The 26,289-nt window shown below is 43.5% G+C and overlaps 1 protein-coding gene across 5 annotated transcripts in view; it reads left to right on the top strand.

The window, feature by feature from the left end:
- ITPR2 (inositol 1,4,5-trisphosphate receptor type 2) overlaps positions 1 to 26,289 on the top strand; it is a 1,367,642-nt gene that overhangs the window by 564,688 nt on the left and 776,665 nt on the right. For all 5 annotated transcript variants that reach the window (XM_069228605.1, XM_069228604.1, XM_069228603.1 and 2 more), the window contains one exon: positions 7,862 to 8,038. In XM_069228605.1, coding sequence (XP_069084706.1) covers positions 7,862 to 8,038 — 177 coding nt within the window. The remainder of the gene's footprint in view (positions 1 to 7,861; positions 8,039 to 26,289) is intronic.

The following is a 26,289-nucleotide window of genomic DNA, read 5'->3' as shown; positions in this document are numbered from 1 at the left end:
CAAACTTACTTGACCTTCAGGTCCACTCTGTCAGTTCTCAGACTCACTTTGCAATGTTCAGTCTATCATAATTACTGGTATTCAGCTTCTGCCTTTACGTCTGCACTCAGTTTGTTGCAGGCTCACCATGTGTCGTCCTCTGCTGGCCCTCAAAAGACCTAGAAGACACTTAGACGGCCCTGGAGAGACTCTTACCTAAGTTTTCCCTCCCTCGCTTTCTTTCGTTTATCCCATTTGCCTATTTGCTTTCAGTTTGTCTTCCTCATCTCTGCTTTCTATTGACTTTTCACTGTTCTTCTGTTTCTTTCCTCTATCACACATTTTTATTTATCAGTCTAATGTACTTACAATAGCAGTTTTATCCAAAGCACTTACATGCCGATGGTGCCTTAGAAATGAGTGCCAAGATGATAAATAACAAGACGAGATAACGAAAAAGAGAAAGAAAAGGCACAAAGCCACAGGGAAACATACAATGAACATGGCGAACCAGTTAGCTATCAATATAAGGTAATCCATTGGAAATTATAGATTCTCAAGGAATCGTGGCTCCGTTTCTCCTCACCAAGTGAAGGTCATAGGGTACAGAGTCAACGCAGTAAAGGTAGGGCGTGAAGGTTCCAGGACTCAGAGCAGGTAAGAAGGGTGGAGCTGAAACACACAGGCAGTAGGAGAGATGGTAAGTACTATACAACATTTCTCATTGTCGGTGAGGAGTGAAAGAGACGCCAGGACATGTAAAAGGCCTAACTGTCACAGTAGGCTCACATGCACCAGGAAAGCCTGGATACAAACACCAGCAAAGTTCATGAAACACTGTTTTTCATTTAACAGATCTAGAACATTGTAGTGCCTGCTGTAGCAGATTTTGCAGAAAGCAAAAGCATGCTATGTGTAATGCTTGAATTAATCTCAGCCACCGTAATTACGCCAGATCACATGCCCACCATTCCACCTCAGAGGGACCACCCATATGCAAGACAGCCTTGGTCGTACTCCACTAGGAATGACTCAGCTGAAACCGCCAGGTAAGGACCCCTCTGACCTGGAGACAATTTTGGTTCATTTGACCATATCAGCCATGCAGCTCGGGTCCTGTGCCACAGTAAGAACTGGAACCATTTCTGGGCATACCCATCAGTCCTAGGGCATCGTACTGAAGAAAGCAAAAACAGTAATATCTGCCACTGGTAATTAGTACGATTGCATTCCAGTCCAAACTTGTTTTGCCCTCTATGCCACCCCAGACAGGACCCAGCCATATTCCAATCATTCTGGGTCCTGCTCCAGTTTTGCATCACTGTAAGTGACATTTTCTATCCTTAACTCAGTGAAATGCTTTTGATCCTCCTTGGAAAGATGAAAACTTGAGTCACTGCTGCTGGAATTCAGTATATCTCCAGGTTGTGCATAGATGTCTGCAGACTGCCAATTATGTCAAATGTAACTACTTCTATCCAGTTGCATATAATGCAAACTAAACGGAATGATCCATTGTACATGTTTTTACTTGACAACAAAAAATAGTATTTATTTTGTGCGCTTTATATTTAAATAGTGCTTCACTGTATCACTGGTTCACAGCATCAAAAAAAAAAAGAAAACAAAACAGTATTAGGGTGTTTCTGTTACTCACAATGCTGGGATCATTTTAAAGACTTTTTCTTGGAAGCCAGCATTCTTCTGGCATAGTACTGACTGTATTAACTGCAGTGTGATAGATACTTACACCGGCTCTAATGTTGAAGTGAATGTGTTGCTGGGTATCCCTGCTGTTTATTTGTGAGCGTGGGATGTGCTAATGGCATCTTTGATCTCTGCCCACTTCCACCTGTTCACATTAAATATCCTACTGACTTTACTTTAATATAGAATTGAAACGTTCAGGGGCAGCAGATCTCTGAAAGCAATAAACAAGCAATGTCAATAGGTCTGGCTGTAAAATAATGTTGTATTGCAATGTGAAGCTTTTCAAGTAAATAACATGGAATTGGATGACTGTCCTCCTCACATCTCTGCTGCTGCCAGAGAAACACACCACAAATTATCTGGCTAAGACATTTTATTAGAATTACAATGTTGTGTGTGCGCTCCTGAAAGTTCAAGATAAGACAGCTGGATGAATACATAAAATGATTACAGCTGTGTGGAGGGCAATAACTTTTTGTGGAAGCACACAACTTCTGCCTTATCAAAACATGTTCTTCTGCCTTGCAACATGTGGAGGTAGCCAAAGGCCCTCTCCTGGTGATTCTCACATAATTGTCTGGTGACAGCTGAGCTCCCGCCATACCATAAAAACTCCAAAAGGCGTTTCAGGGCTGTAAACGATCTTGCAAGGAATACTTTTGATGTGGCTGAAGGTCAGGTCATCATCCCAGTTCCAGCCCAGCCTGATGGGTAAGCTTGGGGCTCTATAGCCCTTTCAGTCTAGTGGCCATTACACGCCTAACCATGATAGAAGATTATGTAAATGCAGTGGTTTGAATGGGCCGGTACTGTCCGGTACGGAGTACCGGCACTTTTTTATTTTGAGAGGGGGAGTACCGGCACATCTCGAGAAAACCGTAATACTTTTAATTGTAGAGTACCGATACCGTGCTTCATGAAATGCGGCACATTTTCGGACTATAGGATCTAATGGGATGGGAACGGGCGAAATGTATATTTAATATACTAAGATTATCACTGGTAAAATGTATCCGACATTCCAGTGCATATGAGAAACAAGAAAGCAATAACCACCCTACATTTAAAAGAAAACGCAGCATGTACATTTTTAGAAAAGGCAACGTATTTTACCTAACTGAATGTTATATTTTCTTCCAAACTCAGAAGAAAAAGAGAATTAAATGAAAACAGAGCAGCTAACCATGGCCTGTAGGGTATAAGAACAACACGGTGTAGTTAAAAACAGTGCAAATTAAATGAAAACCTGGTTCTGCCAAAATAATGCAATTTTGCCTACTTTTTTGTTGTTTGCTAAACTTTGGTTAGAGTGGTTAATTTTGGGTCGGTGAATTCTGAAAGAAATTAAATGTGGGAGTTTTCTTATGTTATCCCTTTTTATGTCCCAAGTTGGGCAACCTTTGACACGGCATTTACAAGTCTGCTCCTTCTGTTTTTAGGACTCAGAATCGAATGATCCAATCCGATGGACTGGATAAATTGAGCTACTGAAGTGAGTAATATTAATGCCTAGTAAGCAGTGCCTGGACACAATTCAGTAATATAGTACACTATGTAAATAGGTCCTTCGTTATAATGCTTTCCTATCAGGATAGGTACCATGTTAATACGGATGGCGTTCTCCATCTACACTGACATGATCCAACTAAGCTATCCACCCGCTCTCACTGCTCTTGCTTCGTCCATCTCCTGCTCACTCACTGATGCTGTTCAGGTGGTAGGAGGCGTTCTCCTTGTGCTGGCTGGATCTGCAGCATCCTGTACCCCTATCTCGTCCTTCCGTGGGACAGTCCTCAATTATGGTCCAGGTGGACTCATGATTTCATTATTCTATCCAGTGGGCAGTTTATTCCTATAAATAGGAGCTATTTACTCACATGTATGGCAACAACCACAGAAATAGTTTGATGTATATGTATAATAAAATTAATATTTCAGGAGGATGGCTCTTGAATTGACGAGGCCCTTGTAGGAGAATTGGAACCACAATTTCTTTCTCTTTCTCCGTTTCAGCGTCCTTTTTGTTCTCACCAGAGGGCAGTGTTGAGCTGCTACTGCCTCCCTTCCACTGCTGCACTTCCGTAACTCCCTTACCACTGCTTCAAAATACAGATCTTATTCTATTTCTGATCTGAATACTATCTTCATGTTTGACTAACAGAATAGCTCCTCGAAGACCAACAAATCCCCCTCACATGAATTGCCTGAAAACCTTTAATCCAGTGCCTCTTTGCTCTATTCGACTTCCTGAACCACCCTGAATAATTCCTTTCCGGTCAACCAGAAACTGGATTTTCATTATTTTGACAGGAAACAAGCAAGTATTCTGAAGGCGCGGCAGCTTTTTAAAAAATAACCTTTCTGTTACAGACCATAATTCCCGCTGAATACATTTGTCAGTATTCACTCTCACCGTATTACAGCTTTCACCTGTGTTTTAGCACTGCACTAGAGTAATATCTACGTCCAATTTAATGTAATGTATGGGTTTATCTTGGACTCGAAGGTGTGCAAGTTTGTGGCCCTTCCCTTTTATCAGGAATTTGATTTCGCCATACAAAAAGCATTGTGTGGCCCAGTGCTTAATTTGTAAACAAAAAGGTGCCGGTGCCCATAGCCCTCCTCCTAAATTCACGGCTGCTGTAATTAAATGTGCGAACACGGAATACTGAAGCAGCGTAATCCTGAAGCCACCTCGGGCCTCTTCAATCCATATAAAGCCACTCCCTTCCCCTTCAGCTCACTCTTGCGGATTTCTGCTTTCTCATTTTGTGACGCTTTTTCGTTTTTCTCTTCCTCCGTCCTTCCCATATGTGTCTTTTGCTCGCAGTAAATGCTTGAGGCAGAAGAATAAGCCCCAGCCCTCAAAAATATGTGCTGGTACTCAGCACCGGAAACAACAAGCACAAATTAAGCACTGGTGTGGCCATGTGTCAGTACATACAACAACTAATTGCTAAATGATTGCTCTTTAACTATCTCACTCAGAAATCTCTGACCAATGTAAAACACATAAAATCCACGATATCATCTGCCGTCTGAAATAAGGACCTTTAACTCAGTCTCAGTGTTGCAATTTACCTAATATGGAACACTGACTTATTCTTCTGAAATCGAACTCGTTCAGGTAGGAGGATTGAGAGCAAACGTGGAGCCAGGATGAGACCTCAAGTACCTAACATATTATGTGGATGTAGTATACTATTCACATTTTTAGAGTAATCGAATAAGTTAGAACCTAATTGAATGCTCAGTGCTTGGTAAAAAAGTTAAATACATTTTGGTCATTTTGCTGCTGAGGTCATTTGCTAATGCTCATCAGTATTTCTCATCAAAGAGGAGATTTGGCACCATGCATTCTAACCATTAGATTTACCGCATCATGATAAATACATACATACACAGAGAGGCAGTGGTTCCCAACCTTTTGACTTCTTGGGACTTCCTCTTTATCATTACTGGAAGCTGGTGACCCCCACTGAATCATTATTGGAAACCAGGGAATCACCCCCTACTGAGTCATTACTGGAAGCCGGGGACCCAGCCCTAAACATTGTTGATGCTTTGAATCACAAAACAATACACATGAAATACAGAAAAAAGGATTTACCAATCACATACACAAATGGTAATTTTATTTAATTTGCAAACAAATATAAATAAAAAGACTAAAAGGTTTAATAGTAAGGTTGGAACTTTTCTGAATGCAATTGAAGCCACAGATCAGCTATACTATATTCTGTTTGATGCATATGCACTGCCCCCGCTAATCAATCTGAGGATACTAATTTAATTTTTAGCCTCCAATTTCAAATAATTTGACATCTACAGTACGTTTTAAAATTATTTTTGTACATTTAGCCACTTTGTTTATATACACTTTATTAATCTGTAAATATTATTTAATTTTATAAGCAGTTGTGGACCCCCTGAGGAGGCTTCGTTTCCTGCGAGGGGTCCCCCAGTTTTTGACTGCTAGAATTCCGCATCACACGTTAACAATAGAGATCTGGTCCACCGTTTTATGCAAGTACAAGGGCGTATTCTAGTTTCTTCGGGTACAACTCAAACTGTACAAATATGTCAAAAAGATGGAAATTAAATCCTTTGAAACAGCAGAGCAAAAAACTGCCAACATCAACACCAAATGCATCCTTTTAGGCTTCATTCATCTCACCCATCACTTCGGGGGTCTAACAGGGATCAAGCAAAGTGATTTGCCAGAGGATTAGCTGGATGAGACTGGACAAGACTGGATACTGGGTTTGTGTGTGGTCTCTGAAGGGAATACAAATATCAGTACAGGAGGGCTGAAAGAGAAGCATGACAGAAGCAGAGAACTGAAGCAGGTTGGAACAGGCTTTGAATTCGGCACTGGAAGTCTGCAGGCAAAACACAAGTACACACAATAGGAATATAAAGCAAGGAAACGACAGATGAACTATCATGATAGTTTGTCTGCTCCTCGTAAATAATCTCTCTGTGAGCTCAAAAATATCTATACCAAAGCAAGGGGCAGATTAATCTCACTGAGATCAGGGAGACACCCACCAGCTCCTATGGAGAAGGTGCGCTGGATGGTTCTCGGTGCACAAGCCCTGGAATTTGACAGACATCCTTGAAAGCAGTAAAACTCCAGATAACAATTCAAAACAGAACAACAGGGAACAGAAGAGGGAACACCAAAACAGATACTGGGCTCAGGTAAGCAGGACTGGAATCAGAGTCAGGAACAGGACTGAAATTCTGAGAACAAGGCTAGGAAAGATCTGCATTTAAACAAGGCACGACTGAATTATGCAGACAAACGAGGACAGAATACAAGGCAGGGAGTCTGCATAAAACTGGGCAGTTCAAGAAGAGTGCACACTGGAAACTATGAACTATGGCTAACGGTGGAACAGAGATGCAGGAAAACAATGGACAGAAACAGATACTAAAAATAGCCAAGAACAGGACAATAGGTTCATAGAAAAAGGGAAACAGAATCAAAGGACAAACCTGTAGTACAGCAGCAGAAACACAGAGCACAAGGAGATGCAACAGGTGTCAGTTGCAAGCTGGTGCAGCCTGTGCTCACAGGGCTGAAATAGCCGAAGGGTCAGGGGAGGAGCACAGGTGCAGGAAGAGAGCCATGTGCAAGGAATTAACCAGGTGCAGGGAATCAGGCAACCACCAATGAAGGGAAGGCTGAACTGAGGCTTGTAGGAAGGAAGACCAACGAGAACCAGGAGACACACGACTGGGAATAGGAGAACCTGGACTGGAGTGTGGATCAGAGCAAAAATAGAAATGGGGCCAGAAAAGGGTTCAAAATAACCGTAAAAATCCAGGAACAAATCTAGTGCACAAGAAGCCATCACCAGGATGTAATGTAGGAATGTCTTAAGACAGAGGGAACTACAAGGACCATGCTGCATCAGGACAATAGAATGAAAGCCTGAATCAGAATACAGTGTGTATATGGCATGGCAAGTTGTAGAAGTGTATAACCTCATGGTCACTGATGAAGGCAGGAGTTCAGAGGGCCTTCGTGAGCTCTGCCTAGTGGCAGGATGGCAGAATGCTGACACATCAATGCATCAATCCATGCACCTGTATGTCAGTGTATCAACTTAGTAATGTAGTCACAGTTCTTAATCTTGGTGTCTGTAGGCCAGCGTGATTTGTCTATGACAATGTGTGTTGTATGTTCATGTCTCTTTGTATATGGGTGCCAATATTCATGTTGGTCTGTTTGTGCAAGATATTAGTAGGTGTGTTGCCCTATTAGCATATGTGTATCTGGGCACACTACGTAGAAGACAAAACCATTGGCTTTGTCTTTGCTTTTCAAAATTGTTTTTTTGCCCATCACTGCTTTATGGTTTCATACTTGATATTGCTGTTTCTTTTTACTAAGTCCTTAGATGTCAGGATGTGGTCAGGTAACTCTTGAAGCTGCAACCACTTTTGCACCAACGGCAAAATATGGGTAATGGTTAATTGTGGACCTGTACAGTGATTGACTTCATATCATAGTAGGTAGGCACTACTGATCTTTCACAAATGCTAGAACACTACAGTGAAGGGCTGACACTCTTGCTCTTGATTATTTCTTGTGTCAAATATGCATGGGATCGGGAAGGACAATTTATACAAATGTAAGAGCGTCCCAATGCTTTGTTTCTAGGTGCAGCTGCTGGTGTCCAATCAAGATGTAGACAACTACAAGCAAATCAAGGCTGATTTGGACCAACTACGATTGACAGTAGAAAAATCTGAACTATGGGTTGATAAGAGCACTAACTATGAGAGCGAAGAAATGAGTGAAAATCAGACAAAAGATGGCAAAGAGCAGTTGAACGAGGTACTGTTTTAATTTGTAAGAGGTGCATAAAAACAGTTACAGATACAGCAGTCAAAGATACAACAACAACATTTCTTGGCAAGACATTTAGTAATACAACAGTGTCAACGAATGGAAACTACACATGAAAGGAAATCTAGAACAGTACCACTTTATTGTTTTTTTTTTTTACTTGGAGATGTGTTGAAATGGAGGAAGCCTCAGGCTATGGCAGACGTAGGCGTAGGTTTCAGGGTTATGCAGTAGCTATTGAATTTAGAATTCAGATAACTCAGCATGATATATGCCAAAGATATGTTTAATTTGTGGCAAAAGTGCCAGGGCCCAAGATATATTTCAGGAGACCCCTGAAGCTTTTACCAGCCATTCCCCCTGCCAAATGTTAGTACCAATAGTACCTACTTACCACCAGACTGCCGCAAGTGTGACAATGTTGACTATTCCTGATCATCCACAGCTGTAAGAACGGTCTGGATGTTGTAGTATTATTATTTTTTATGTATTTTGCAGTGTTAAATTGTCTGTCTGTCAAAGTTTTAAAATAGACGGACAGTGCCACCATGTGATGGACTTTGGCACAAATGAAGTACTATTCCAAAGAGTTACAATATTTATAGAGAGCACAAGCCCCAGACGTAAACACAAAAATAATGTCCTTGCTCTTGCAAGGTTTCCAAAAGCAAAGACTTTGGTACAATGTTTAAAAAGCACACAAGTTTTACACGTAAGTTAAATAATAGCACGTTATTGTGCAGATCATGAGACGTATTAAATTAATAAACACTTGTGTGATCACTCAACACACCAAATTGTTTGAGCACACAGCTGCTTTTCTTGATAATGTGAAATAAGCACAACTTTTTACTGATTCAATGCTTTTTAGTTGAATGCACATTTTTGTACTTAGTTTTTCAAGTGGGCAGTTCGGTTCTCAAAGGACATAGCACGCATGCCAACACCAGGGAACAAGTGATGAGGAAGCTTTAGAGATAAAAATCGTCTGCCTTTACATTTTTCCATTAGCTTGCAAAAGGAATCATTTTGTTTAAGAGGGAGAAAGTTAAAATACCAATTCTTTGCTAGAAAATGGTGACTCTCTTTGGTTTTATTTGTAATTCATAGCACAAATTTGAATCATTTTGATGCTACTAAGCACTTCTTTCTCATAAGACAATACATGCTTCTTGTGAGAGAACATAAAAATCTCATTGTGGTAACTGCGGTAGCCACAAGTTACACTGCCCAGATAATTTGATTCCCACATTTGATTAGGGATATGTTAATAGAAATGTCCTAAAATGAATAAGAGAATAGATGCGGACATTTATTTTTCCTTCCAGCAGATTATGTCCACAGATCCTTGGTATCGGCACATTGAGAAACAAAATAGAAAGAACTGTGTCTTACGTGTTCACACCCTTCTAGCCAAACTAATCAACAAGCACCTTTGACTATCCAACTTCATTTTGGTGTAGTCATTTTTCACTTGGCACATGTGTTCCTGAGGATGTGTTTATATTGTTAGGGGAGGAATGTCCCCTGCATGGTGTACAGTCATTTCCCCTGACCTGAATGACCAACTGTGAGTATCTTGTAGCCATGGTTTTGGATTTATGGCCCCATAATCAAGCTAATGTAGAATTTATGCAAAGGCCCAAGCCTGTCTCTTGATATGAGTTTGGCCCTGGACTTAGAGGGGCGCACCAAACATACTCTCCATAGTGACAGGGGAACTGCTGTCCCGGTCACAGTTTCAAGCCTGTAGTGGAGTGATGTCAGCTCACCCTGATACAATGTTTTGTAGTGGTCTTAGTGCGATCAGACTTTTTTATCTGTCATGAGTGGTGGCCTACTAACTCACTTGTGTAAAGTTTTGCTGTTGAAAGCGAACGCAGATGCCAACATTGAAATCCTCAGGATGTGTGCATGTATTTATGTATGTGGTTTTTGTGTAGCACACACTGTGTACATCTGAGTGAACCATAGGGAAGATGTTCTGTGTATTCCATTTTGGAAGCCTGCAGCCTGCTCATGTGCACAAGATGCAAATGAGCTTCCTTTCTCAAACTGCAGAAGTGTATTGCTGACATGGGTAAAAGCAAGCTCGAGATTTCACTACCAGGCCGCTGGGTGCCAAGTATTTCAAAAGCATTCAATAATGAAGTCTAGAAAATCTTTCCAGAAGGATGCTTGCATGCTGCCACTCGTGGTCGTCTGGCTCACACTGCTTTCTTGCATGCAGCCCTATGTTCCTGACTTCTTCAGACTTCTTTATTGAATGCTTATGAAATACTTGCCACCAGTAGCCCCATAGACTGTACATAGACTGTGATCAGCTTCCTGGTCTTTATTTTACCCATTAGTCCTGATAATGACCATCAAGCCACCCCTGGTCAAAATGTTGTCGACGCCTTAGTCCGTGCGAACAGAATAAATCTATCAGTTGCCCTGGAATCTGACAATTTGAGACCATCGAACTGTACAAAGTTGTATACGGTATATTTTGCCGCCTTGTATGATACTTGCCAGCTTATTTCCACCTACCATGTGATCACTTGAGCACTATTCTATGAATACTGCCAAACTGTATGAGTTGAATACAATTATTTATGAGAGTCAGTCAGTTTTCTTCATAGATTATTTTCGTTACTGTTGTTTCTATCAGTTTGGACATATTTGTATTTTTAAAATGCTGGTCCATCCAGGACCATTGTTTGAGATGCCAGTTATATACCCCTGGTTCCAGGCCGGTTCAGGCTGCCCTTGTTATTTATGGCCCTATGCTGAGGCAGAGCACCGCTCCTGCAGGAGTTGGGCATCGAGCCCCAAACATGACAGAGGGGAAATCTCAGCCTGTGCCCTGCTGCTGCCCTGTGGCTTCAGACAGCACTGAGCAAAGAAGGTGGATAGGAGCACACCCCACCAAAGGGCATCGAGCCCTGAAAATTCATTGACTCCCCTCCAAACACTCTCCAAACCTCTTGTCCAAGGGCACCGACTCAGCCCTTTTTGGAACTTAAATCAATGGCAAGGGTATTCTCGACCTGAGCCCTAAGTCAAAGCCAAGGCTCCTGTCGATGCTGAGAACAATGGAGTCCGAGGCTGCCAGCCTGGATAAACTGGCAGAAGAGCTTGATGCCAGGGAGAAGCTTCTCTTTATGCCACTAGAAACTGCCCTGATTTCTGCCCCGATTTCTGCCCCCTGGAAAATCATCAGCTCACTCTGCCTCTCGATTCCTAAGAAAGGAAGGCTGACTTTCAGGGAGGAGCTTGCCTTAGATGCACCACGTTATCTGGTGTACAAGATGCATGACATCAAGGCTATGAGCCCTCCAACCCAATCTCTCACATCTGGGCAATCACCACCACTACCTCCTGCTGCAATCCCACCATCACCACTATGCACATAATCACCTCCATCAGAATCACCCCACAGGTCAGTGCATACAGATTTTGACCAAGGTAGCCAGCATGGGGTAGGGATACCCTTACACTCAGCTTGCTCGGGAGGAGACTGGGACATCCCCTAGAACAGCTACTGTTTGACCTTGCGGATGATCACAATTTTGAATCATACCCGTCAAGGCCATCCCCACCAGAAGATACTACCATTCAGAGGACTAGCTGCCACCATAAAGGTGATATGCATGTCTTACAGGACGAGGATAGCATTTTGGTGAGGATCCTTCCTAAGATAGAATGTACCATCCAGTTCCTCCCCATGCGCAAGCCAGCCACAGACTATTTCAAAGACCCTGTCAAGGCAAAGGTAGTCACTCCACAAATCAAGATGAAATTGAAAGCTGCGCCCAGTTACCCACTTAACATACACAGCCAGGTCCTCTTGATTACTTAATCACGCATGCAGTATGGAAGCAAGGGCGCGAGGTGCAGCCAGCAAGTTTATGTAATTGGCGCAACCAGCCAGTGGCGTCTCACCAATTCGATTTGCTTGCTGATGAAGATCAGCAGATTTTACTAAAAGGAAACACAGTCACTGGTGCAGCACCTTCCTGAGACCTAAGAAAGATGAGGAGGTATTAGTTCCGGAGGGAAAAATTATTTCCAACGCAAACATTTGCTGCATCATCAGTGCTGTGGATACCACCTCCCATAGCATCAACATCAGTATCCTACTTTGCCGCTAAGCATAGCTTCTCATCTCGGGAGTCAAACCAGAGGTAACAATACCTCCTCAACATATCCAACAGGGAAGAACTCTTTGGACCCTAAGTGGATGAGATGTTGGGAAAGGTAAAAAAGGATACTGAGATTGTAAAGTTTATGTGCACCTTGTAGTCTGCCACTCCGATGGGTTACTTTTCCAGACAGTAACCCTGGGGCTGGAATAAGACCACACGCTCTGGCCAGGCACAAACCTATTGGGGCCACAGCAGGCCTTTCACTAGTCTCAGGCAGGCTGAGGATATTTGAGGGGTTGTTCCAGGGGCAACACTGGCAGGGGCAGAGGTGGCTCTGGTAGAGGAGTCTTTGCTCCAAAGCACTGACTCGCTCATGCTCCCTCCTGATCACATTTATGGAAGTTTGTGTTCCGGCTCTATGTCCCTGTGATTGCACTCCGAAGGATGATCTTGGTGACTTTTTTCCTATGATGTTCAGCCAACATGTGGTTTAAGCACTTTGACATTGCTGCTGGTCAGATTAATTCTGGCTTCTTTGTTTATAAACCAGTCACAGCAATTATTGGCTTTTCAGATGTGTTTAACCTTTTAGGTCTTTATAAGTGTGATGTGTATGGAATTAACACAGGAATTAACACACACTGACTTGTTAAATCTAGAGGAGGCCACAAATCATTTTGCCAAAACATGTCAACCATGGCCAGTGAGGAGTTAATCGCCAAATTATATATTTTACAACCAAAAGTGGTCGCTCAGGAAATCCTTCTTACCCTTGCAGTCTAGTATGGAACTACCCATAGGTGTACCACGGTAAATTGATGATTTTGAACACTTGATTGCCTGAAAATCATAGTGACAAGGACAGTGTAGTTAACAATGTTTTTATGTTAATTAAATATTGTACTTTTGTTTGGTAATGTGTGATATATCATATATGTTTGCATGTAATTCATATGCTCTAAGGATTGTGCAATTGTAAATGATTGGATTTCCTAACATTTTCAAATTGAGTTTGTATGTCCAATAATAACTAAAGCAACTATTGTGGGCCATTTACATCTTTGGCTGTTTGATCCCTTTTAAAGGAGCCTTGTTACATTGCTCCCTTGTTTTGCCCAAATTCTTTAGGGCAATATGGGCTTGTCCTAGTGTTGACAACTTCCCGGTCACACCACACCTATTGGGGGAGATTAAAGGATTTCCACCCTTGCTGCAAGGAAATCACCTTAGATCAATTAGTGCTTGCAGTAATTCAGCAGGGTTACTGCTTAGAATTCCAAACTACCCCTAATTTATCACCACACATACACATCCTTAGCCAGTGTCCTCCCCTCAGTGTAAGAGGACCACGTAGTCCTCCAAAAGGGCACAATTGCAACCCTTGACCCCACACCAATGGGGCACAGGTGTCTACTCTGTGCACTTTCCTATTTTCAAAGGAGGACATATCCCACCGATCTCAAACGTCAAGCCGCTGAACCAGTAAATTCTGTCAGAGTACTTATACATGACAGCTTTATAGGATGTCATACTACTGTTCCGCCAAGGAGACTTCATAACAATGTTATAAATCAAGGACGCCTACTTCTACATCTCCATCCACCCTGTTCATCACCAGTACTTTTGCTTTGTAGGTATGTCAACACTATCAATTCACAGCTCTACCCTTTGGAGTCACTGAAACTCCCTAGGTCTGTACCAGGTGACTGACGATAGTCCCTGCTCATCTTCGCAGAGCGGACATCCACGTCTTCCTGTACCTCGATTATTGGCTGATCAAGAGCAACAGCAGGCAGCAATGCCTAGCATATAGTTAAAAATATGTAACCCTGCTCCACAGCTTAGGCTTCACCCTAAATGCAAAGAAGTCCAACCCAAATGGATCCTGCCTTTCCTGGGTTCAATGTTGAACTCTGTTACATGGAAAGCAAATCTCAACTATCAGAGGGTGATAACATTTCAGCAGCTGTTGCTTCTTTTTCATTTCACTTGTCCACTAACTGTAAGAGCTGTAATGATGGTCTTGGGTATGATAGCATCCTGCACAGCAGTTGTGCCACATACCAGATTACACATGCGCCCACTTCAACGCTGTCTCACCAGTCAAGGGTCAGTGAGAAGATCTATTATTGCTAAAGGCGAGCTCTCAATGCTCACTACAGTGATAAAACAGCAACAGCCTGTTGCTCAGCAAGTATTTCTTGGACCCTTTTCCGCAGGTGAGCATTACCACAGATGGATCGTCACCGTGTGGGGTGCACATGACTCTTCCCCCCCCCCCCCCCACCACTATGACTGACATCAAGTTCTTAGAGATGATGGCCATTTGCATAGCCTGCTACAAGCTTCTTTTTGGCAAAGTGATCCTCATCAAGATAGATAACATGACAGTGAGGTATTGAATACAGAAAAAGGAAGGTAACCATTCCCCCCAGCTGTCTGAGCTAGCACAGAGTATCTGACTAGTGTCAAATTTGCGGTAACATCTATCTTCTAGTGAAACACCTACTGGAGAGAACAACAATGTTGCTTGCCTTTAAACAGGGCACATCGAGCAGTACACAAGTGGGAACTCAACCCTCAAGTCCTCATTGGGTACTATTCACAGCAGAGAACCCCAGCCATCGACCTGTTTGCCACCCCAGAAAATGCAAAATGTCTGAACTTCACCTTTAGGTACCCTTACCCACATTCCATGGCCAATGAATTATGGATGAACTGGTCAATGATATTTGTTTATTCTTTTGCTCCTTTCTTACTTATCTTGGACGTGGTGAGGAAAATGAGGCAGTTGTCCGTGACCCTCATCCTAGTGACCCAGACTTGGGCCACAGAGCCCTGGAATGTAGTTCTCTTGGAGATGTCCATAAGACCTCAGGTGAAGTTACTGATCTGGCCAGATCTTCACATCCAGCCAGATCTAGCACACATATCAAAAGCATCTCAACGTAATGATCTGGTTTTTAGAGGTCTCAGAATTTGGCTACCTAAACTTTGTGAGGAGTGTATGACATTATTGTGTGAGATAGGTAGGCCTATTAATCTTGGGTGGTATGCAGCCAAATGGACGAGATGTGTCCACTACCGCATTTCCATGACCCTAGAATCCTTCAATTCAAGCATCAGGACACCTTCTGTTACCTTTTACACATTAATTACTTTTCAGGATTCCTGTAGTGAAGGAGTTCATGAATGGCCTTAATACCTCAAAGAACGCCTCTAGCCCCAATGTGGAACCTAAATGTAATTCTCACCAGGCTTATGGGTTAGACTTTTGAACACCTCAACTCTTGCAACCTATAGTTCTTGGAAGGTGGTTATTCTAATAGCCATAACCTCACTTTGCAGCATCAGAGAGCTACAGGCACACACTATTCAGGAAGCATATATTCGTGTGCACAAAGACAAGGTAGTGATTACAACTAACTCAAAGTTCCTGCCCAAGGTAGTTTTCCCCTTTCCACATTAACAAGACATATTACGTTACCTGTCTTCTTTCTTCACCCTGATTCTGCAGCAGAAAGCGTGTAACACACTTTAGATGCCAAGTAGGTAGGCACTCCTGTACTGAATTGACAGGACAAAGTCCTTCTGCAAGACTAACTAGCTCTTTGTAGCTCTCATTAAAACCCACAAAAGTCATCCTGTTTCCAAGACAGGAATCGCATTGTGGTTTGCCACTTGCATCCAGTCTTGCTTCACAAAAGGTAAATGTGTACTCAGTGCACCTCACAGGGTACGCGCTACATGATGACGGGAGCTTCTTTAACTTTCCTAGGTAACGTCCAATTAGCAGAACAGCTACCTGGCCAACACCAGGTATCTTTACATAGCATTATTTTGTGGTCAATCAGTAGGCTATGGTTGGTCAGACTGCACTATGAATATTATTCCAAGCCTTTCCCTTCGAAATTGGAAAATTCACGTTTGAAGAGGTTTACCTAGCCCAAGGGGGGCCCAAGTGATATGTTTTGCTTTATGAATATTGCCACAGCCACACAGGATGGGACATCATTTAGGCTTTAAAAGGCATATATTGCAGAAAGGGTTTATGATTGGGGTAAGGGTGCTAGAACATGAGGAGGAGTCACAAGCTGTGGGGAAGCTGTGGGTGTGACACGGTTTCTTTTTAAGGGCCATTCGGGGAATATTGCTGAGAATGCTGTGGGGGTGTGGCACAGGATGCGGTTGGGGAGGTAACTCCAGTGGGGGATTGGTTGCTCCCAGAGTAAATGGATTATATAAAGCACATATATAATGGTGTACTAAACAGACAACAAGCCTACATGTGCGCACATAATGTAATAGAAGGTGTACCTCATTATTCTAACTACCCCACTTATGTTTTAAAAAGGTTATATACAATTTAATGTTTGTCTTGTGACCTACAGTACAGGGTCCTTGCGAGCACTACTTTCAATTTAAACCAGCACTCTAAAACTCTATTTGTTTTGCCAATGCCCTTTTGCACTGCTGTGCATGAGCATGCGTGAATGGCAATTTTTAAATTAATTTTCAACACCTTGTGACGGGTGCCTTGTGATACATGTGTACACATCCTTCCTGATGCCGATGACCATTTTTAATTTACCAATCCAGCATGGCACATACTATATTAGATCAGTAAAAGATCTTAAAAAAAAAAAGAGGTCAAAAGGTTGTGAGCGTCCAAGCAGCACTCTACAGCAGCAAGGCCCACCTGAAAAAAATAAAAACAAATACAGGTGAGGGTGGTAAGCAGGATAGGCGGTGAGCATCAGGTCACAGTTTGAGGGGAGATGAAAAGAGCACGAATGGAGCAGCGGGTTTGGGGGTATTAAAAACACACAGCCTGGAACCGAAGGGGCAGGAAAAGCAACACTGAGAGCAAAGTGGGCAGGGGAAAGTGAAGGGGGTAGAAACGCAGGGGAGAGATAGGGAAAGTAAACAAATGCACTCCCATGGAGTGTGTAAAGTAAAATAAAGTAGTTCCCTGAATGCAAGCAACATCAGCGGTGGAAGGATACAAGTTAACCAATGAGAACCCTCAAGACTGAAATGCTCCTGTGTGGGACAAATTCATGAATAAGGATGAAAGCCACAAACCAAGAGGAAACATCTTAAATAGACAACAAATCTATCCACTCATGAGCAAGATGCTGACTCAAACCCCACAATGGTTGTGGCGGAGGCCGCCCGCCAAAGTTCCCCCAACAGAATACCGCTACGCGGTCAGAAGACCGCCGCGGTTATTCTGTGTTTCCCGCTGGGCTGGCGGGCGACCGCCAGAAGGCCGCCCGCCAGCCCAGCGGGAAACCCCTTCCCACGAGGAAGCCGGCTTCGAATGGAGCCGGTGGAGTGGGAAGGGTGCGACGGGTGCTGCACCCGTCGTGATTTTCAGTGTCTGCTATGCAGACACTGAAAATCTTTTAGGGGCCCTCTTACGGGGGCCCCTGTAGTGCCCATGCCATTGGTATGGGCACTGCAGGGGCCCCCAGGGGCCCCAGGACACCCCTCACCGCCATCCTGTTCCTGGCGGTCACGACCGCCAGGAACAGGATGGCGGTGAGGGGGTCGGAATCCCCATGGCGGCGCAGAAAGCTGCGCCGCCATGGAGGATTCCTCAGGGCATCGGAAAACCGGCGGGAGACCGCCGGTTTTCCGTTTCTGACCGCGGCCATACCGCCGCAGTCAGAATGCCCTTGGGAGCACCGCCAGCCTGTTGGCGGTGCTCCCGCGGTCGTTGGGTCAGAATGACCCCCATAGTCACGTTTTGTTCTTAGGCATGCTCAAATAATAGCAGATAGAAATGCAAAGAACATTGCTATTTTTCTGTAGCAGCAGTTATATACTATAGACTCCTAGTGCACAGATTTTGTTTAAGGTGCTTTTATCCACCTCCTACGTGATTTTCCACCCGAACTCCTCAGTGACAGCTGTGTCAGTTCAGTGGATCTCTCTGTCGGGTTTTGTGGCAGGAGATAGCGCACCTCTTTACCCCATTGAAAAACTTCATACGTATCTTTTCTCTGTGGTAAAGAGAGTACTTTCTCTTGATACTAGTGGGTAGAGACAAACAGATTTCAATTTACGATCTTCAGTGGACCTTATTTAATTACAAGAGATTTTTTTCAAGATTGTCCTGCTGCAGCAGGCTCTTTGGTGCTTTGAAGCCTCTGGATTGTATGTGACAAATGAACCAGTGAGTTGCATAGTTTGGTGAACTCGTCCATTCCGCCCCAGGACAGATTTCAGGGTTTTGGATGGGACTTTTCACTGAAAGGCCCATGCCCTTTTAATTGATAATAGTCTGGTGGTCCTGAAAATAATAATAGCGAATCTGAATTCCTCTTCAGAATAATCTTAATATGTTTTTGTATACTCAACTCACTCTGTGTGGGAAGTGATTGAGCGTAGGAAACACATGTAACCATCATCATTTATTTGACTGAGAATCTTTCCTTCACCCCAGTATCATGCGACTGTTCATCAGCAGCAAACTTAAACATTGTCTGCTCTACTATTAGAAATTAGGTCGCTAGTTGGCAGAGGCATACACCCTGTCCAAGTAGGGATCACAATCCTAGTCAGGATAAGTCCGATACACACCCTGTATTAACCTGTGCTCACCTTCTTGTAGTTTGGCACAGAGCAGGCAGGCCTAACTTAAAAGGCAATGTGTAAAGTATTTGTGCAATATAAACGCACACAGTAACACAATGAAAACACCACAGAAAGACTCCCAACAGGTTTAGAAAAATAGAGAATGTTTACCTGAGTAAAACAAGACCAAAACAACAAAAATCCTATCAGTAGAGTTTGAGATATACATTTTTAAAGAATAAACTTGAAATACTGCTTAGAAGTCTCAAGAGGTCAAAAGGTTACTTGAGGTCATGCAAATTCTAAGTTCAGGCCAAACACAATGGAGGGTAGGCCAGCTACAGAACCCATGTAGGTTCAGCTGAAACAATTCCCTTGGTTGGAGGAAGTGTCGACGTTGAGGAGCAAATGTTAAGGCGATGTGTTGCTATTTTCCATGCAGTTGGTCACTGTCTCTTAATTGAGCCTTGCAGTTAGTTCCCGCATTGGCGTCTAACTCCGTTGAGATGAATGTGATGAATCGCCTTCGAGCCGCGCAGAGCATTGTCGTCAGGCTGTGCAGGCAGTGGATCCACTGTCATCGAACAGTCTTTGTGTTGGAGCCGAAGGGCGATGCGTCTGTTCCGACCAGCAGAGTGGTGACGATGCACCCGTTGTTAGCAGAAAGCAGCTGCCATTTCTTAAACCCAGTGCTGTAGGGGTCACCTCAGGCAAGGGTACAAGATGGCAGAATCAAGCAGCACCCGGCGAGTTGCAGGCAGTGTTTGATGTATCAAAGACTGAGGAAGAACAGGGGGCAAGCCAGCAAGCCCTTGCGAGTCACTCTGCGTTCGAGTGAGATGGGTCCAGTCCTTGTCCTCAGCAGGGCAGAGATCAGGCAGCAGGGCAAGTCAGCAAAGCAGAGAAGCAGTCCCTCAGAACACTCAGTCCAGCTAGAGTGGCAATCCTTACAACACAGCAGTCTTTACTCCAGCAGAGTTCGTCCTAGGTCCAGCAGTATACTAATTTGCTAGGGTCAGAGCCAAAGTACTTATACCCAAATGTGCCTTTGAAGTGAGGGTGACATCAAAGCAGCTCTTTGAAGTGTACAGGTCTCCCTTTCAACCCTGTCCTTGCTCCAGACTAATGGTAAGGGGTAATCAGCCCTTTGTGTGGGGACAGGCATTTCCCTATATAAGTGTGTCAGCTGCCCACCACCCTTACTTCCCCGGAAGGACCATCAGAATGCAGAAGTGTCCTTTGGCACACCCAACATTCCTGTGTTTGTGAGTGTCTAGAGGGAATGCACAAAGTGTAGCTGTCACCTAACCCAGACATATATTTAAGAATGGTTGCTAGGCATACAGAGCAGCGGGAGCGGAGAAATGCCCACTTTCTAAAAGAGGCATTTCTAAAATAGTAATATTAAATCTGATTTTACCATGAAAGCGGATTTATCATTACCATTCCAATGATATGAAACATGATGTAGCTATTCCGTTCTGATCAGGAATCACAACTTAGTGTATTAAGGAATTCCTAATGCTGGCCTCACAGTAGTGAGAAAATGATTAAGGGACTAATAGGACATGCACAACTTAAAAGTATAGGGCCTACTTTAGCGGTGACTTACATGTAATAAAAGGTTAGTTTAAGGCTTGGCAAGAGGTTTTAAATGCCGAGTCAAAGTGGCAGTGAAACTGCACACACAGGCTCTGCAATGGCAGACCTGAGGCATGTTTTATGGCTACTGAAGTGAGTGGCACAATCAGTGCTGTAGGCTCACTAGTAGCATGTACTTGACAGGCCCTGGTTATGTCGGACACCACTTAACAAGGGTCTTAAAAGTAAATTAAATATATCAATTGTGGATACACCCATGTGACCATGTTTAGGGCAAAAGAACATGCGCTTTAGCACTGTTTAGCAGTGGTAAAGTGCTCAAAGTCCTAAGGCCAACAAAAAGATAACAGCTAAAACAGGAGGGGGAAGACCATGCTAAGGACACCAGGTCTAACAACTACCCAGTGCACACTTGGGGCTGATGGCTCATAACATCATACATAAATGATGTGACAAGGATCTGGTCAACCTGGTTTGGCCCCACCCGGGCATTTTCCCACTGAAAAACAAAGTTAACTGCACAAAGTCACCATAATTTGTACAGCTGACACAGTATTATCGTTCTGGCTTTAACAGCAGAAATGGCAGACTGTGGTCAGGTAGACATAGTTTACTAAAGTGTAGATCCAGGCTCGATCTATCTGTACCCACAGAGGAGAAAAAGAAATCTATGGTCACCACCACCTTTATAGGGGCTCTTAACAAATTACAACCTAATCTTTACTCTCTGCATTCTATTATATATTTAATTGATTTAAAAAGCAAAGACATGTCACTTTGGAAAACTAGAGAGAATAGTGACATAAGCCCAACAAGGGACTGCCCGTTGGAATTGTCAAGTCATGATTCTCGACTTAGTCATTGATTCAGTCACCAGCTCATGTTTGATGCTATTCGTTCTTTGGTGTTACCAATCACTTCTTTTTAAGTCCCCTCATTGTGAGCATCTTGCCCAATAAAATTAGGTGGATAGAGTGAGGTTGGTGTTTTCAAGGAACGTGGAACTGTATCCTGACCTCTGGTGCACTTTGCTTGAGATATTAAACTATTTTGTGCTAATATTGTTCTGAAAACAAAAACTCTTTTTGATGTGGAATGTTTAAAAAAGCAGGGCCCTTGAGATGACATGTAGCTTAAATGCTTTGAACTCCAACTGTTTCCTCCTTAGTTTAGTTTGTTGTGAAACCTTTTCCCCTCTGTTTAGAGTGTTGTGAGATCTACATCTTATCTTGGATTGAGATCCGCTTGATCAAGACGTCATGGTTCCTGCCTTCTTTTGAGCCTTTTGACTCAGTATGTTTTCTATGGGTGTGGCAGAAGAATAGATGGAAATTGCACAGCTACTAAGCAGTGCCTGTCAGCTCTCGTGGCTAGGAAGAGCCTTCTGTCTGGAGGCATCCTTGCAAGTAAAGAAGGGGCAAAAGTGTATGTTAACTTGTATCTGAGCTTCTATGCTACTCGCATAGTACCCTTGCAGGGGTAAAATACTTTCAATTTGTGTGGTCTTGTAGTCCTTTTTTAGCGATTGACTAAATGAAAAGTGACCCTCAGGGACAAAATGTACAAGCAGGGTTTATAAGTAAAACCAAAAAACAATTCAGCAAGAAATAGAAATTTAGACTGGCCACACAAAGGTTATTAAAAACAAACCAATATAAGATGAAGTTAGGTAGGAGAGAGAACTTGAACTAGAGTTCTACCTTTTCTTCATATGGAAGAACCTTTCAAATCAAGGAAGAGTTCCTTCTTTCACTTCAACCCCTATGCCAAATCTTCTAATTTGCTAAGGCATTTGTGGTCCCTTTGTAGCTCTAACCCAAGGGTCAGCCCAAATGAAGAGGAGTTTTAGAGCTCGCCTGAGCAGGAGGCTAACTACTGGTTCATATTCCTTCTTGACAAATTCAGTATCAATAGCCCATTTTGCCTCACTGTCCCGCATCTGTCTATTGTCTCCTTGGATGCACAAAACTAAAATCATGACAGTCATAGCTGGTAAGGCGAGGGACTTTATGCTCTTCACAGTAACATTCATTGTAAGCACATTAGCTGCTTAGTGAGTGACAAGCAGCATACATTCACCTGAAAAATGAAGGAAGTTAGGCCATGCTCACCCTAGACCGAAGTCACCACCTTATAGTTCTATCAAATTTCAGTAGTATGTACGTCTTACCTCTATATCATTACACAGAGGTTACCCTCTATCCCCACGATGTAGATAGTAATCATCTTTCTGTAATTTCATTTCACCTTTGGCTGGGCCAGCACCCTTGGCTTCTACAGCCTGTTAGCCAAGACCTGTACCCCACAACAGTGATCTTATTAACTTTCTGCTCTCTGACATGGGTCTAGTTATCACTACTCCAATCATTCTGTACTCACAGAGAGCCAAGACTGAAAAAAGGTAGGCCTGCTAGAACATGAGATATTCTGCAAGAATGAAAACAAATAGCATTTTAAACAGACCACATTGTCTGTAGCCTGAAAATCCAAAAACATTGAAAAGCCTAAATCAAATAATGCAGGAGAGCACACAAGTGGATTTCCAATATTGACCCTAGTTCTAATGTATTTACTTGGGTGCATATGATGAGCTGGTAAACATGGGTTGGTGGTCTGACTCTCTCACTTCTGGGGAGATAGGCAGCCCAGACCAACTACTTCACAGGACATCTGCATAATATTTGTTACCACAAGAATATTTGGCCCTCATTATGAGTGGCCAGTGTTTTAAAGTAATGACGGCATCCTTCACAATTTTCTCCATGTAAATTCTTTCAGGTGAACCCTGGGGAAAGTTACAGCAAATGCAAGCTAAATATTGGTTCATGTGTATTCTGAAGGAAAATTCTTACCACAGATTCCTCATCTTAGAATACTGCCAATGAGCTAGACTGGATCAGGAAGCTTTTCTTCAGCAATCCTCCTGTGCTCTGCTAGGTGGTTCATTGCCTCTCTTAACTTCGAGAGGGCACAAGGGTTTCATGATGTGAATCAGTCACCCATGAGGGCTCCAGTCACAGAGACAATTCCTCAGCTGATCCCAGTATATCCCGAGTTCCGCAGGCCATTGATAATGCTCCAGCATGCTGTAACATTTATAGAGCCCATTCTGCAATTTTTTGGTGTGCTTCTGGCTCTCAGTAGTACACTTTTGGTCCCCAAAAAACAGAAGGGGTTCCCTGTTGAGTTACCACTGGCGGATTCTTCCTCAGTGTCATTTGACTCCTTTGGACCTGCTTCAGGCCCCGTATTAACTCAAATACAACCTTCTACTACAGTTCCAAGACCTGCACTGGGCCTTTCCACCTTGATGTTAGTACCAGCACTACCAGTGCTGGTAGACGATCTTGTGCCGCTTCTGATGTTGGACACCGAACCGACTTCAGCTTGATCTCGACCGATGTCACACTATGAGAACATAAAAGCACAGCTAGTCCTTAAACAACCTTACTCTGATCCATTGCTTTTAGCAGGGCAGATGTTCCAGCAGAAGCCCCTTTGCCTTTCTGGCTCTGACTCTGAGAAACGTACACACCAGGATGGGGATAATTATAGTGAGAATTGAGATCGATTTTCTTCCCCCTCATTACACAGATTATAATTTTTACATGCATTTAAAAGAGGTCAAATGTGCTCGGCATCCCCCCTGAGGCATGGTTTGAATTGCCACTTTGGCCACCAACAGAAGAAAGTGCCTCCTTTGTGGTAGTAGTCAGGACGTCTGTAGAGATCCTAGATTTACAGCTGCTCTTAGCCAAGGCCAAAATATGTGTTCTTACAAAAATTTGGCAGCCCCGTCCAGCAATGTCTGAGACTTTGCTCCTTTTTAATGAGAATATTGTTGATACCTTGATAGCCACTTGGCCTAAAACATGTTTCTGCCACAAGTGAATAGGTAGGTGGTCAGGTGTCACAAACGGGCTCTAGACGATTCTGATTTTCTTGCCAAACATTCTGCTGCAGAGACCTTGTGGTTCAGGCTTCAACCAGAAAATTGAACTGCAGTTCATTCCCCACGACTCCACTGGATAGAGAGTCCAAGAAGATTGAGGCTTTTGGCAAGTGTATGTTTTCCTCCTCCAGTCTAGCATTGTGGTTGGTTAATGCTTTGTTCCTATCTGGTCACTATGCACGTGCCCTGTGAAACATGGCCTTTGAAATCTTAATCAGTCCCAGAAGATTTTAGGGCCTCCCTGGTTCAGGTAATTCATAATTGACTTGGCAATCCAAATATGTTAACTTACTGAGCTGATATTACTGATTGCCTGGAGAGGACAATTGGCACCAGCTTTGTGCTTCACCAATACACATGGATGCATTCCACAGGATTTCCTGATGATGTACAAGCCTCTGTCATACCTTTTGATGGCTTTTTGGTGAAAAGGCTTATTCTTCCTCGAAGCACTTTTGGAAAAATGAAGTCACTGGATCTGTTGACCCCTGCATAGCAGTTTCTCTACCAATTCAAAAAGTATGAGACTATTCCAGACGTCCAGAGGATTGGTATATAGGTGAAGACATCTTTCTCAACAGGTACAGAAGTCACTCCAGTCCTTTCAAGGACATGGACGCTGGTCTGACAGGCAGCAGTCAGACCAGTAGGGACAACAATGTTCCCATTCCCTCTCCTATGCTGCAACAGCCCTTAGTGGTGCATGCCTATCCAGTGGGGTGGTGGGGGCAGGATCCAGTGCTTCCTCCTATGCTGAGGATGGCGATCCATCATGTCAGACAAATGGGTCTTACCAATCGTTCAGCATGGCTATGCCTTGCTTTATTTTTTTTGCACCACCAAACTTACTCCCCACATCAGTGACAATTTCAGAAGACCACCTGTCCATTCTTCTGCAGGAGGTGTGCTTGTTACTCTCGAAGGGTGCTCTTGAGAGGGTACCAGACTCAGAAAGAGGAGTAGGTTGTTAATCTCATAATTTCATCGTGTGGAAAAAGGACAGAGGTCTCCATCCTTTTGTGCACATTTGACCTCTGAATGCTTTCTTGTGGAAGACAAATTGAGGATGCTAATGCTAGCTCAGATCCTGTCGTCAGTGGACCCCAGCCACTGGATTTTGCCTTTGAAATAGCAGGAGGCTCTTTTTCATATACCCAGCCTGCAGTACCATGGATCTTATCTGGTGTTCTGGATAGGCCAGAAGCTTATTCAGTTTGCTGTGCTCCATTTTGGTCTCATAAATGCTCCTCCAGTGTTCACAAAAGTGACAATGGTGGGCACAGCCAGTCACATAGATATGGCATAGCAGTGTTCTCCTAATTTGATGACATGGTTGTTGAAGGTGAGGTTGCCAAAGTCAGTCATAGACAACCTCATGGCATCTTTGGAGTTTGCTATCAACAAACCGAAGTCGCACCTAACTCCTGTGCATTTCTGACCTGCTGTCCACTTCAGCGTGTCCAGAACATTTGGAGGAATGATCACAATGTTTCAGCCTCAGTCCTGAATCACAGAGATAGCATCTTTAAGACTTTGTGGCCTCTTAGCTTCCTGCATCCTCCTTGTGAACTATATCAGGTGGCATATGTGAGTTGTTCAATGGAATCCGAACTTCCAGGGGGCTCAGCACCAAGGAGATCTTATGGATGTTATCCAGAATTCGAGGAGGCAACTCACAGCTTGAAAGAAATTAGTCCAATGGAAGGCACTCTCCCTTCCCGACCCAGAGCTGGTGGTGGTGATGGACGTTTTCCTGCTGGGCTGTGGAGGCCATCTAGTGGAGGTGGAGATCAGTGTACTTTGGTCTCCAGCAGAAGCTTGGTTCCGCTGGTCGGATTGTGATCTATTGGTCTGGGTTTGAAGGGCTTCCTGCTGTCCATCAAGAGGAGGCTGGAACATATTCCCACAGACACTACTGCCATTTGGTATTGCAACACACAGAATAGAATTGGGTCCTGGGACCTGTGTCAGAA

Source organism: Pleurodeles waltl, chromosome 4_1 (assembly GCF_031143425.1).
Source record: "Pleurodeles waltl isolate 20211129_DDA chromosome 4_1, aPleWal1.hap1.20221129, whole genome shotgun sequence".
Classification (NCBI taxonomy): domain Eukaryota; kingdom Metazoa; phylum Chordata; class Amphibia; order Caudata; family Salamandridae; genus Pleurodeles; species Pleurodeles waltl.
This window is presented reverse-complemented; position numbering and strand designations above follow the sequence as displayed.